The sequence below is a fragment of the Chelonoidis abingdonii genome, chromosome 2 (assembly GCF_003597395.2).
Source record: "Chelonoidis abingdonii isolate Lonesome George chromosome 2, CheloAbing_2.0, whole genome shotgun sequence".
Lineage (NCBI taxonomy): Eukaryota > Metazoa > Chordata > Testudines > Testudinidae > Chelonoidis > Chelonoidis abingdonii.
Window position 1 is genome coordinate 139755457 of NC_133770.1, and position 14799 is coordinate 139770255.

Below are 14799 nucleotides of genomic sequence, written 5' to 3' on the forward strand. Positions count from 1 at the left end.
AATGAGTGCAGCTGTGCTCCCTGCGAGACGAATGGGGTTTGGGGAAAAGACGGTAGGAAGATCTCCTGTTGAACGTGAAAGGCGAGACCCTGGGGAGAAAGGCACGGTGTGGTCTCAGCTGTACTTTGTCCTATGAAACGTACCGGGGGATCCACCTAAGGGCCCGGAGCTCTGCACCCGTCGGCGGACCTAGGTAAGGCTTGGGAATCACCTAACTGGAATGGATATGAGCAATCACTCGAAGAAGAAAAGACGGTTACTCACCTTTGTAACTGTTGTTCTTCAAGATGTGTTGCTCATATCCATTCCACACCCGCCCTCCTTCCCCACTGTCAGAGTAGCCGGCAAGAAGGAACTGAGGAGTGGACGGGCCGGCAGGGGTATATATCAAGCGCCATGGCGGCGCCACTCTAGGGGGCGACCTACCGGCCTCCCGGAGTTGCTAGGGTAAAAATCTTCCGACGAGCATGCATGTGCGGCGCGCACACCTAATTGGAATGGATATGAGCAACACATCTCGAAGAACAACAGTTACAAAGGTGAGTAACCGTCTTTTACATAGTTCGAGACGATATGATCTAACTTCAGAACACGTGTAAGGTTCCTTTCAATAGGCATCTCATATTTGTGTCGGATAGTGGTTGTTTCCAGCACTGAAGATCAAATGCGTTCTTCTTCGGGTGATTGGTCACGTCCATTACATATTAGGTGTGTGCGCGCACTGCGTGCACGGACGTCGGGACCTTTTTCCCTTAGCGGCTCCCGTCGGGCCAGCAGGGGGGCCCAGCCAGAGTGGCGCCCTGCGCTGGTGCATATATACCCCTGCTGACCCGACCCTCCCTCAGTCCCTTCTTACCGGCCGTTGCGGCCCTCCGAGACCTCTCATTCGAAGGGTCCGGCCTATTCTCGGGCCAAAGGGATGCAAGGCTGCACAGCCTTCAATATTCCCAGGCAACCCTTAAGTGGTTGGGGATGCATACCACGGCAACACAGAGGAAACCCTTCAAGCCCCAACCGTAGCAGCAACAGCAGTACCAGCCTTGCCCCAGGCAGGAGCCGTACCGCAGAAGGGGCAGAGACAACAGGCATAGGCGGAACAACATGCCTGGCCAGGGCCAGGACCAATGCCAGGCCAAGCCACAACCCGGCAGCAAGCAGGGGTTTTGAAGGGGCGCTCGAGGACAGCGCATCAAACCACTTACCGGATACTCCTCTGTTTCCTGAACCACTTATCCCACTTCTGCCGTGCGTGGTCCCATATAACATCGGACCATTGGGTCCTACGCACGGTGAAGGTGGGATACACGCTTCACTTCTCCTCATCCTCCTTCCCACCCCTTTTCCCCATCCCTCTTCAGGGACCCCTCTCACGAGCAACTCCTGATGCAGGAGGTTCAGACCCTTCTCAAGGCGGGGGCAGTGGAGGAGGTCCCTCGGGACCTAAGGGGAAAAGGGTTTTACTCCCGGTATTTCCTTATCCCCAAAGCAAAGATGGGTCTTTGACCCATTTTAGACCTGCGCGGACTCAACAAATTTTTAGTCAAGGTCCGCTTCCGCATGGTCTCCCTTGGTTCCATTATCCCATCCCTGGATCAGGGGGATTGGTACGCTGCCCACGATATGAAAGATGCATACTTTCATGTCGCCATTCATCCTGCTCACCGGTGGTTCCTATGGTTCACCATAAACCAGCACCATTACCAGTTTACAGTCCTACCTTTTGATCTGGTGATGGCCCCGCATATATTCACAAAATGTATGTCAGTGGTGGCAGCCTTTCTTCGAAAAAGGAAAATGCGAGTGTATCCAACTCCTTGCGGGCCGGTCCGAGGAGGAGGTCCATTCCCATGTGACAATGGCACTGGACGTATTCACAAACTAGGTCTCCTAGTCAATGTGCCCAAGTCCTCACTAATACCAACGCAAAGGCTGGACTTCATCGGGGCAGTCCTGGACTCGGTACAGGCGCGAGTGAGCCTCCCAGAATCCAGGTTCCTGGCCATCCAGTGAGCTGTAGTCTCAGTGCAGAGGTTCCTCACAACCACAGACAGATGCTGCCTGCAGCTCCTAGGGCACATGGCAGCGTGCACTCATGTGGTCAAACATGCTCAAATGAGGCTCATAACTTTGCAACTATGGCTTGCCCAGGCATATCGCCCCGGCAGAGACCCCTTGGACCTTGTAGTGATGATCCCGGCCCAGATCTTGGACTCTCTGTGCTGGTGACTCAATCAGCAGGTAGTTTGCGAAGGGATCCCCTTCGCGGCACTACAGCCCACCCTGACGCTGGTAACAGACGCATCAAACCTTGGCTGGGGAGCACACTTGGGGGACCTACGGACTCAGGGCTTGTGGTCCAGGGACAAAATGTCGCTCCATGTCAACGTAAAGGCAGTCAGGGCGGTTCGCCTAGCCTGCCAGACCTTTCACGCCACTTTAGAAAGGCACAGCGTGACAGTTCTGACAGACAACACCACCGCCATGTTTTACATAAACAAGCAGGTTGGAGCCTATTCCTCTCCCCTCTGCCACGAGGCACTTTTCCTTTGGGACATTTATATAGCCCGCTCAGTGCACCTTGTAGCGTCATACCTTCTGAGGGAGCGAAACTAGCTGGCGGACTGCCTCAGCAGGTCGTATCAAATGCACGAATGGATGATGATATCGAATGTCCTGCAGTCGATCTTCTGGAGATGGGGATTTCCCCAAATGGATCTCTTTGCCACCAAAGACAACAGCCAATGCCCTCAGTTTTGTTTTTTCCAAAACCACAGCCCGGGCTCGGTGGCAGATGCCTTCACAATTCCGTGGCGCGGGAGTCTGAAATACGCCTTCCTACCACCCCCACTCATTCACTGAATCCTCCTCAAGGTCCGCAAGGACAGAGCGGTGATGATTCTCATCGCACCAGCTTGGCCATGCCAGCATTGGTTTACGACCTTGCTGAAACTGTCAGTGACCGCCCCAATTGCCCTGCCTCTGCACCAAGATCTCATCACGCAGGACAGCGGACACCTGCTCCACCCGAACCTGCAATCTTTGCATCTCATGGCATGGAATTTCTGTGGTTGAACGCTGTGGAGAGTCAGTGCTCCCTTCAGGTGCATCAAATTCTTCTCAGCAGTAGGAAGTCTTCCACTAGAGCGACATACCTCGCCAAGTGGAAGAGGTTTGCCTGCTGGTGTGAACCAAAGCTCATACAGGCTCTTCAGGCCTCTGTCCCAGTCATACTGAAATACCTGCTGCACCTTAAAAATCAAGGACTCACTCCCTCCTCGATTAGAGTACATCTGGCTGCCATTTCGGTGTTCCACCTGGGGGAGTCTGGGCATTCTGTGTTTTCTGACCCTGCCAGCAGGTAGGGGATCTTGGGGGACAACTACTGCAGTAGTGGGATGCAAAATAAACTTTATTAAGAAAATGCAAAAACAGGGAAGATTCAATAGTGAGGGGTATGGGGTTTGTTAAGGTAGACAATTGGGGAGGGGTTTAAAATTATTTGGGGGGGTACAAATGTGAAAACAAGTGTACAAATCGTGGAACCAATACACTGGGGGAAAGGAAAATTACACAGTACTACAATTTCTATGTAACGGGTGTGTCACAGCAGCATATAGCCAACTAACATTATGGGTAAATGTGTCAAAAGTGTAAATGTAAATGAGGTTGTTAGAGAGAAAAAGGAACCAATGGGGTTTTTCTAGACTTCAGTAATACAATTGAGTTTGGGGCAGCGAAGACAGACTTAACCACAGTTAATACAGAACACAGCAAAATCTTATCATGATCTAACTTAACCAAACTACACAAAATTCAAGTAACAGAAACAATGCAAAAATTTTAACCTAATTACAAGCACCAATACAAACAACTCTAAACCAACTAACAACACTACAAATCAAAACCACTTACTAACAAGAACCTATTCAATAGTGCACCTACACTACGAGCTATCGGAGGGGAGCAGTACCCAGAGGCAAGGTGTTCCCAGCGGTAGCCCCAGGTGGGTGCTTAACTATTAGCTCAGCATGGGCCGCAAGCTGCAGCCCAAGATACACCCAGGAAGGCACCCTGAGCACACACAGCATTTTCAGCAAAGAACCGAGCAAGAAAACAATAGAAGCTACCAAGGATATCTGGGTCTCTCTGAAACGAAGCCAGACTAAGACAGGGAGCCGCAAAGACAGCAGCTCTACCAACCCCAGACACACAAACAAATACAGAAACACATAGCAACAGAGGAGAAGAAGACTCGATCGCTTCAGTAATCACGCGATCTCCAGCACAATGTTCGGCATGGCAATTAAAAACGTATGCTCAAAAACAAACGAGAGCGGAGAGAGGGGCCCCCAAAGACCCCTAGCTGATCAGACCAGGTGGCAAAGCAAGGACCTTCTCCGGGGTCTGATCAGAAAATGTCTGGTTTTAAAGGCAAACTTAGGCAGTTTCCCACCAGTACTTTTGATTGGCTCCTCTTGATACAGGGGAGGAGAGGAGGCAGGGAAAACCTGCAGGTGAGCATAGGCATGCCTGGGCATGTTCTGAGCCACAGGTATGACTCATATGCTTAATTAGTTGGCCACTTCAGGTCTTGCATTTCTGGGCAGTGCCCCCCACACCGAGCCCGGGTCTGAACAAAGGAATCAAACAAAGAAGCAAGAAGCCCCCTTCCTAGGCAGGGCAGTGGCTCCAGTTAGTCTGTACAAGCCATCCCTATGAATAGGGCTGTGACTTTAGTTAGCACAATGGCTGGGAGGGGCGGCCACCCAGGACAAACAGAAAGGAGAGGGGAAAGAGGAATTCTAGCAGGGGGACAGCTGTAACAGACATTTTCCAACCCCATGGTAGCCCGATTCCTCAAGGGGCTGGAGAGGGTGTTTCCCTATTAGTGCCCACCCATGCCTCCATGGAACCTTAACCTGGTGCTGACTAAGCTCATGGGACCCCCTTTCAAGCCCCTAGCCTCTTCCTCTTTCAAGCACCTTGCCTGGAACATGGTGTTTTTGGTGGCCATTACGTCTGCAACAAGGGTGTCAGAACTGAGGGCCCTCACTTTGGAACCTCTGTATACAGTTTTTTAAAAGACAAGTTGCAGTTTAGGCCACACCCTAAATTCCTCCCGAAGGTAGTTTCGCTATTTCACATGGGACAGGACATTTGTTTGCCAGTAGTCTTTCCCAAACCACACATGGACCCGAGTCTCTGCAGCCTGCGTACTCTAGATGGCCGTAGCGCTCTGACTTTCTACCTGGAGCAAACTAGAACTATCCGCAGGTCGACACAGTTGTTCGTCACCTTCACAGAGAGAATGAAAGGTTTCCCTGTGTCGGCACAGTGGATATCATCGTGGATCATGGATTGCATCCGCGCATGTTACGAGCTCGCCAAGGTGCCAGCCCTGATGATCACCGCTCACTCGACTAGGGCTCAAGCGTCCTCAATGGCTTTCCTGGCCCAGGTTCTGCTCCAGGAGATCTGTAAAGCAGCTACCTGGTCGTCGGTGCACACATCCACAACCCACTATGCAGTCCATCAACAGGCCAGAGAGGACGTGGCAGTCGGCAGGGCTGTGCTTCAATCAATTGTTCCGTGACTCCTACCCTCCTCCTGTGGTAAGCTTGTGAGTCACCTAATGTGTAATGGACGTGAACAGTCACTTGAAGAAGAAAAACTGGTTACCTACCTTTTTGTAATTGTTGTTCTTCGAGATGTGTTGTTCATGTCCATTACACTTCCCACCCTCCTTCCCCTCTGTCAGAGTCACTGGCAAGAAGGAACTGAGGGAGGGTCGGGTTGTCAGGAGTATATATGCACCAGCACAGGGCGCCGAACAACACATCTCGAAGAACAGCAGTTACGAAAAGGTAGGTACCTGGTTTTCCTTGATGCAGCTGCATAGAATTCATCAGATGTACATAAGCAGTGTATTTGGCCCATTTAACAAGATTTTTTTTCTACCAGAAAATACCATTTTTTAAAAAAATAGGCACAAAATGTGAATCGTATATAATGTTAATATGTCCCCTGGCAGGTTTGTTAATGAAAAGAACTTGCTTCTTCTTACGATATGTGGGTTTGTCCGTGCCTAGTTTTCATTTCTCATCTTGCCTCTGTCTTTCCAGCAACTCCCATGTTTCAAACTTAGCCTCATCATTTATTTCATCGGGTCTTACTAATGCAATTTACATAAGGGGTTTCTTGAGAGAAAAGAATGAATTTACACAGAATATTTACAGTCTCTTGTGAAACTTAAACTTGGATTTAGGCGTTTTCAAAGTCCTAATGTCCTCATCAGTGTAAATCAGTCTCCACTTTCCGACATGTCTTCTTTTCTTCTCTCATGCAGTCTAGAGATTTCTGCCAAAACTGTACAACACCAGCTGCTTGAGCTGTGCTCTTTATCCCAGACACCCTTTGTTCTCCAGCTGTGTTTGAGTGCTAAAAGATGAATCTGCATTTATAAGGTGCATTAAGGAGAATAAAAGACAGAAATAATTTAAAAAGAAAAACATTGGCTAACAGTTACGGTAATGTGGGGGAAATTAATGGGTGTTGTCTCAAATGTTGGACAGTTAAAAGTTGAAAGTGTTTTCATGTTCATAAAATTATGTTTTCCATGGTGTTTCCAGATGAGATGGGTAGAGGGAGTAGAATTTAGTTCCTGCTGTTATTGACCACAGTGGAAAAGAGACCACACTCAAACTTTCATCTACAGACATTGTGCAGAGCTGAGAACGTGGTATGTCAGCATTGGCATGTTGTAATCTGATGATATGTCTTCACTGCAGTGAAACACCTGCAGCTGGCCTAAGTCAGCTAACTTGGGCTCTTGAGGATCGGCCTGCAGGGCTATAAAGTTGCAGTGTAGACTTTCAGACTTGGGCTGGAGCCCCAGCTCTGGGACCCCACACAGGGGCCGGGAGGGGGGTCCCCAGAGCCCAGGCAAGTGTCTACCCTGAAATTTTATATCCTCATAGTTCAAGTCCCGTGAGCCAACACAGGCCAGCCACAGGTTTTTATTGCAGTATAGCCATACCCTTAGAGTCTAATGAACAGGCTGTGTTGTTGGCGTGAATGTTGTTGAATACAGTAACTCCTCACTTAACGTTGTAGTTATGTTCCTGAAAAATGCGACTTTAAGTGAAACAATGTTAAGCGAATCCAATTTCCCCATAAGAATGAATGTAAATGGAGAGGTTAGGTTCCAGGGACATTTTTTTTTTTTGGCTGTACAGTACAATACTATAGTTGGGAGGTGCCCCTGCCTTACCCCACACAGACACAGCCCACTGGCACTGCAGACAATGAGTCAGGCAAGGAGGCTGAAGGTGCCATAGACTAGGAGAAGCACGTTGCGCAGCAGCAGCTTCCCCTACTTTGCAAGCACCAGGGGTAGGGGGCTCAACTTTCAGCCCACCCACTCCACTCCTTCCCCCAAGCCCTCACCCTTAACCCACCTCTTCTCCCCCACCTCCTCCCCCTTTACTCCGCACGCCACGTCCTCACTCCTCCCCCTCCCTCCCCTGCCTCCTGCCCATGGCAATCAGCTGGCTTGCAGCATTCAGGAGACAGGAGGGAGGAGCGAGGACATGGGGCGCAGGCTCCCCCTCACCCCCACCCTGCCCCGAACGCTGCAAGCCAGCTGATTGCCACAGGCAGGAGGTAGGCGAAGCAGGGGGAAGGCGCTGATCCGTGGGCGGTGCCGGCAGGTGGGAGGCACTGGGGGGGGGCCATAGGGGAGCTGATGGGGGGCTGCCAGCTATGGACAAAGTAAGCAGCCAAGCGACATTATAGCGAAGCATTGCGCAACTTTAAATGGAGCATGTTCTGTAGTTGAGCGGGACGTAAGATTGAAACAATGTTAAGAGCGAGGACGTTAAGTGGGGAGTTATTGTAGTTAAGATGAAGGGGACAGCTAGCCAATCCTATTGTTTGTTGGTTCCCACATAGGTAATCCAATACTATTGTTTGTTGGTTCCCACATAGGTAATCCATATTATATCTGTTTGTTATACTCTTCTGTCCTAAGATTCTCACCAGCTGAAATATTTAGAGAAAATGAAATCTATTGTTAGCTAACTTCCATTTAATTAAGGAGAGGGAAAAAGGAATATCTGTATGAAACAGAAAGCTGTAGGTATTCAGATTAGTTGTTTTGACAAGATGCATGGTTTCCAAAAGTGGTGAAACTTGTTGCTGATCTATGCTTAGGGTAGTGGGGAAGAGGGAATATGCTTTTTATGAGAAAAAGTTTGGAACCTTGTATTTGACACCTTATGAAGTCAGACTCTGTGGACTTTTTCTCAGACCCCTTCAGGCATACACATGTTTTCAGTTGTTTCAGACTTAGTTTGAAGAGGACTATAACATAGATCAGTGCCAGAAACCAAGGGAAGGCTCTTGACTTTTTCCCCTTTGGCATGACTTTAGGTGGACTAAAAGCTAATATAATGCAAAGGAAGAGAAGGGAGGGTAGCAAGATATTTTTAATGAGTGAGAAGGTAGTATGTTTGCATCTCATAACATGAGAGCTGGGACTGTCTTGAAAGATGAACTAGAAGCTGTGTGATTAATTTCTAGCCAAAACCCGGGGGGATGGGGGAGGGGTTGCAGGCTGCTGTACTTTCCTTAATTATGAGAAACGTAAGGTTTTTCTTTCCTTCTCAAGAAAAATCACTCCACGTGCACACGCAACCAGGATTAGTTAACAAGATTGGCAGGCAGTGGTCATGGGAAAGCTCTGCAGTTCAGCAGGCCGTCTTTCAGGAGGTGTGTCCTGTGGATGTGGCAGAGATTGGGAAGGAAGAATGGAATTAGCCTGTCTGTGGTGTCATGAGTTGCTTGGCAAAGACTTTTCAAATTCTTACTTGGTGACAGAGCATTATCCTGGAGAAGAAAATTTCTATCTGCCTTTCAGCCCAAGAAATTTGATTAAAACTCATTTATAAGTAATAATCCAGATGTATATTTAGGGCTGTGTCTAAAGTACACAGGATTTACTGGTATCAGGGTAAAAAGGAAATTTTAGTTGTAGCAAAATTAGGTAGGCAAGATTAAAGATTATAAAATGTTTGTGTCATAACCTCTGCAGTTAGCTATTCCCTTATAGTTCTTATCCTAGAAAATGTGTCTTTATTAATCTGAGTATAAACTGCAAGAAACATTCCCCCATGGTATTGCACAATTAGCCCCATGAAATACAGGGATTTTGTGTCTAAAATGTTTGATGTTTTCTACTATTGGAAGTTGCATACCAGATCAGATGAAACATTAATCTGTTCTGTTCTAGTAGATTGTGTTGTGACAGTTGTTTCTCGTCATACACCAGGAGAAAAAATAGTCCAACTAGAACACTGCTGCTGTAATGTTACTATTAGAAATTAAAATCAAGTTAAAGGTTCTTAAGGAAGCTGGAGTGCAACTAGGGAACTTCGGTATGTTCATCTACATGCTTTCAGTTAATCTCAAACAAGGTGAAGCAGTCGAGCATAGTTAATCCGGATCAAAATAATTTTAATTAAGTGCTTAGAAAAAAAGTAGTGAGACATGCTGGGTTTTGCCAGCACCAGTTCACATGCATATTTGTATGCGTGTGAAGTCTTTTTGTTGTTGTTGGGTAAGGTTAGGAAGGAGAGAGTTAAAAATCTTGACATGCAGCTATTCTGGGGTCCGTATCACAAAGAATCCTAAAATAGTGGTGTGCAAGGATCCCTATGCTTAAGATATGTGAAAAGTTCATGGTAAAATTTTGACCCACATATTCAGAGACTGGATTTGAGGTGTCTGATGGCTGGAGAACCTGGAGGGAGGTGGTCGGCAATTGCAGAAAAGTGTTGAACTTCCTTTTCTCAGCCAGTTTGTCTTCCTCCCGCTCCCAGTTGCAATTCCTCTTCACTTCCACCGAGTCACAGGGCCTCATATTTAATAGTGGTGTCTTTGGCTTCGTGCCCCCACACTTGTACACTGTGTCCTGGGTAACTGCTACCTCGGACCCCTGGGGTAAGGAGGAGGGTGAGGAGAGGGCTGGCTGATGAATACCCTACCACCACCACCACCACCTCCTGCTTTTGCAGAGGTTACCTATTAGAAGGGTTATCTAAGGTGAGCCAGGAAAGGTCTTCACTTCTCTCAGACACTCCACATTGCAGTGGGAAGGTAAAATCCCTTCCTCTCTTGCTTTAGCTGTCTCTGTACTTAAGCCCAGGACCAAATAATGCACAAAAGACCTACTGTGATGGCTAACATACCTTTATGGGCTTTAATTGTGTGTCTAGTTACTGTGCTAAGATTTGCAGGGCTCCACCTGACCCTAGTTTCAGTGGGAGAAAAGAGTACGTTTCCCTTGCTGTCTTGTGTGGAGTGGTGAGTCTGCTTTTTGTCTTCAGTTTTCTCGAGATACCCTTGGGACAAAGCTACGCCCAAATGCAAGCTATCATTCACAGCTCTTGGAATCATTCCGCACAGTGAATCTGAGGTGAAGGAGAGATGCGGGTTTGCAGTAAATCTTCAAAACTAACAAAGTTTCTTTAAAGCTAATAAATTTTAATACGGTGCCATTAAAAAAAAAACCCAGAAAACAGCCATATTGTAAATTTCAAAGACAAAAATATATCTTGTCAGAAATCCTAAATAAGCAGTGGTATGTGTTTAAAAAACTGCAGTGCAGCACCCATCCATCCCTTGTTTTCTCTCTTTCCACAGTTGTCAGGTGGCTGCGAGTTGACTGTGGTCATCCATGACTTCACAGCATGCAACAGCAATGAGCTGACAATCCGCCGTGGTCAGACAGTGGAGGTTCTAGAGAGGCCACATGACAAGCCCGACTGGTGTCTGGTACGAACCACAGATCGATCCCCTGCTGCAGAAGGGCTAGTTCCTTGTGGGTCACTCTGCATTGCCCACTCTAGAAGCAGCATGGAGATGGAGGGTATCTTTAATCACAAAGGTAAGTGAGAATGCGTTTTACGTTCCAGTTGTTGGCCTTATTGCAGCACTTCATATTTTTTTAGTAAAAAATGCTGTGTAAGATAAGATATTTTTTTTTAAGGGTTTCATTCAGTGCCTTCAAATTTTTATCTATTCTTGGATAAGACTTATTAGATGTAGAAGGCTATGGGTAAAACTTGTATTCCAAGACTTCTGAGAACGCAGATTGAAGCTGCTCAGCATCTTGCATGTGAAGTGGAGAAGCAATGGGATATTTGGAAGCCATTAAGACAAGTTATGTCCTATTAAAATAAACCGAGTTGGATGTTGTCCTGGAGCAAGCGTTAACGCTGTGCTAAACTGTGCCTCCGAAATTTAGAAGTAAAAAATTTAAAAGGAGAACAGGGTCTTGCCCTGCATGGAGAGAGAATTTAATTTCAGCTGCTTAAAAAAAATTAAGGTGAAAATTTTTGCCACTCACAATACCAGTTAGCTATGTAGAATGCTAAGTTTTTCTTTCTCTGCATTTTAAAAATTGTACTATGAGACTTGAGAGATTAAGCTTATTTCTTTGTCTAGTTGTTCAGCTTTATAAGTAGCCTATAAGGAGCCTAATCATTAGATTTCAGCAGCAGCTATTTTGGATCCTGTTGAAAAAAACTTTATATGTAAGAGCTGGATCTGGTTTTCCAAATGAATGATACCCTTTTTAGGAAATCCAGGGCAGTATGGGAGGCTGCCTGTAGCTTTTTATTAATTTTATTGGGGCTCAGGAAAAGCAAGTTTTTTTCAATGTGAATGAGATATTTCACCCTCTAGAAAAGAGAGGGGATTGTCTTTATTTGGTGTATTCCTGGATAAGTGGGTGTAGTGTTTAATGTTCCAGTCCCCACAGGATTCTATTATATGTAATACCAGTTTAGAAAGGAATAGCTGTCTCTCTTGACTTTTTCATTGGGGGCAATTGATTTCATTCCCCCTAGGCTGATACATAAAGTCTGTGCTCAGAAGCAAATAGGATTATTGGAAAAGACGGTTTGCCCTTTAAAAGAAGCCTCTTGAGCCTCTTCATTTAGAATAGAGAATGAAATGTAAGTTATGAGTCAGTGCCTCATCACAGATGCAGTAAATAGCTAGATAACTTCTACATTGATCAGATTGTATTATAAGCAGTAGAACTGTTGAGAAGTCAATTGGTGGAAAAAAATTGTCTGTAATGGTACACTATGCTGTTGGAAAGCACTTTATTTTTCCCACTTCATCGATTTTCCATCCAGCTCCTTGTTCTTCTTTTCTTTTCTCTTCCTGGTTTGTTCAGCTTGTGCAACAATATGGTTGGCTATAACAGGGAAGCCTTATGTGTTACTTGGGTGTGCAGCGTGCCCAGCAGAAATTTTGTGTATGCAGGGTGATGTAGCAGAGAAAGCTGAAGATTTTGTCTCTAGGTTGATGCTTCAACTTTTTTGTCCTGTGGTATTCTGGGTAAGGAAGCCTAGCAGCCATTTGGATGATTAATTGGTAAATATTTTTTGGTTTCACTAAGGCGTTTCTTCCTTTGACTGAGAGTGTGAAATCATAATAACATTGTGTCACTGTTCACAAAGGGAGTCTTTGAAGCAGGAGAATTCTTATTAGAAAGGGCAAGTTGGATTGGACAAAAGTAAAATTACAGCATGTGATATGGGGAATATTGAACCAGTTATAATCAGACTTATGTGGGATTGTGTGAGAAAGACAAAAGTACATTTGCATGTAATGTGTTTTGCATTTGATTTTTCCTTCGTAAGTGTACTACACCTCTTCCTCGATATAACGCTGTCCTTGGGAGCCAAAAAATCTTACCGTGTTACAGGTGAAACCGTGTTATATTGAACTTGCTTTGACCCACCAGAGTGTGCAGCCCCACTCCCCTGCCTAGAGCGCTGCTTTACATACAAATTTGTGTTATGTTGGGTGACGTTATATCGAGGTAGCGATGTACTTTGAATGTGTCTTGATTTAATTTATCCCCTCCCCAATCTGTGATGCCAGTTAGCTAATAGTTAAGCTTGTATACAACTTCTGTTCTTTCTGTTTATACTCCATACTCTCTGTATTTATAGACATTTATGATGTTGAGCAGATTATTTCTCTCTCTCTCTCTCTCTCTCTCTCTCGTTGCTCCTGTGTGACCCTGTTGTAATTTTTAATTTCTCCACAACTTCCAGCCCTTTGTCAAGGTCACCATCTTTATGTTTACCAGAGGAATTTTGTGACTTGCCCCATTGGAAGCTAGTTTAACATCCTCCCTACAAGTCTGATGAGGCTGCCCTGGAGAATTGGATTCTATCTCTGGCTTTTGCCACAGAGTTCCCAAGTGATGCTGGACAACTCACTTAAACCAAACTTTTCACAGGTGGTCAGCTGCTCACTAATTATGTGTTCCTGATTTTCTGGATGCCTGCTGTGAGAGCCTAGATTCCCATTTGCAGAAGTGTTGACAAGTCACAGCTGCAACTGAAGTCAGTGGGGGCTGTGATTTGAACATATGAAGTGCTTTAAAGTGATGAATATTCTGAAAAATCAGGTCCTAGGTATTTCAAATTGTGCACCCGAAATTAGGGACTACTTCAACCTTATTGTCTCTGTGCCTCACTTCCCCATCTGAAAAATGAGGATAATACCAGCCCCAATCCTCAAAAGAGTGTTGTGAAGCACACAGATTCTGTAGTAATGAGCGGCATGGAGAAGCCCTTGATGATGATGATTTTTTCTTCAGAGAAAGGTTTAAATAGTTGGCAGTGAATAAGTTATCAGGCCACACACCGAACGAGGATAGAACAAGATACTGAATAGCTGCTCATTCCGTAATCATCATCCATCCTGTGCACTGAATGAGGCAGGAGTCATGTGGGGAAAAAAAAAATAGTATGGATCATAGATCGTATCATAATGCATATGCACCATGGGGCTGACTTTAATTCTGGTATTTCCTGACACATGAATGCTCCACTTTGAATCCATACTATTCTTTAAACATAGTTTTTTCCTACGTGTCATATAATAAAGCTTTTGTGTTGTTTAAGTGAATCAACAGATGTTTTTTGTATTAGGTTTCATATTTTTATTTATTTCGGTAGCCAGCATACCTGAGTTGAGATTTTTTTCCAATGAATCAGCTTCATTTTCTTTTTTCCCCCCAGTTGGATCTTTGTAGATACAGGTGGTAATCCTCCTCAGTTCCACGGTCACTTTCTTCCTCTTCAAAACCACCGCACAGACTAAAGTGTGAAACAGCTTCATTTTGAATATTTTTCTGAAATCCATGAAGACAGATTGTTAAAGCTCTTTGATTCCTGCAGTCAGGAAGCAGTGAAAAATCGTCTCAACAGTTTCCTACTTTACATAATAGTTGGAAAATTATAGGGTGTCCAAAAGCTCAAATGTGCTTCAGAGGTTTGACATAGCAAGCCTCTTCGCTTCTAATATAAGTAGCTAATTCCTGTGTTGCATTTATTTATTTATTTATTCATTCATTCATTCTCAAGGGGATTTCACAACCATCAAATGTAAAAAAATCATGTTAGTTGTGGTTTAATTCTCAATTAACTATCTAAAATCTGGTTTTCTGTGGTAACTTGAGAGCCAAAAGGGTTTCATTTCAGGAAATCCTAATGCTTGCAGCCAATCTAAATACCCGTGGTGGTCAATCTACATTCAATAAAACACAGCACAGTGTCAAATTTTATTCAGGCTATATTAGAAAACGCTAGATGACCAAAACATTGGTTTGGGAGTATTCTGCACTGAGGCACAGCTGTTGCCTTTATTTTTTTTTTTAATGTATAAAGCATATTCATAGTTTAGAATATTAAAATGTCTGTAAGGCTGGGT

At 45.3% G+C, this 14799-nt stretch overlaps 1 protein-coding gene across 3 annotated transcripts in view; it reads left to right on the forward strand.

The window, feature by feature from the left end:
* Positions 1-14799, forward strand: part of TRIO (trio Rho guanine nucleotide exchange factor) — a 457553-nt gene that overhangs the window by 344028 nt on the left and 98726 nt on the right. For all 3 annotated transcript variants that reach the window (XM_075062688.1, XM_075062687.1, XM_075062686.1), the window contains exon 34: positions 10702-10945. In XM_075062688.1, the coding sequence (XP_074918789.1) occupies positions 10702-10945 (244 nt within the window). The remainder of the gene's footprint in view (positions 1-10701; positions 10946-14799) is intronic.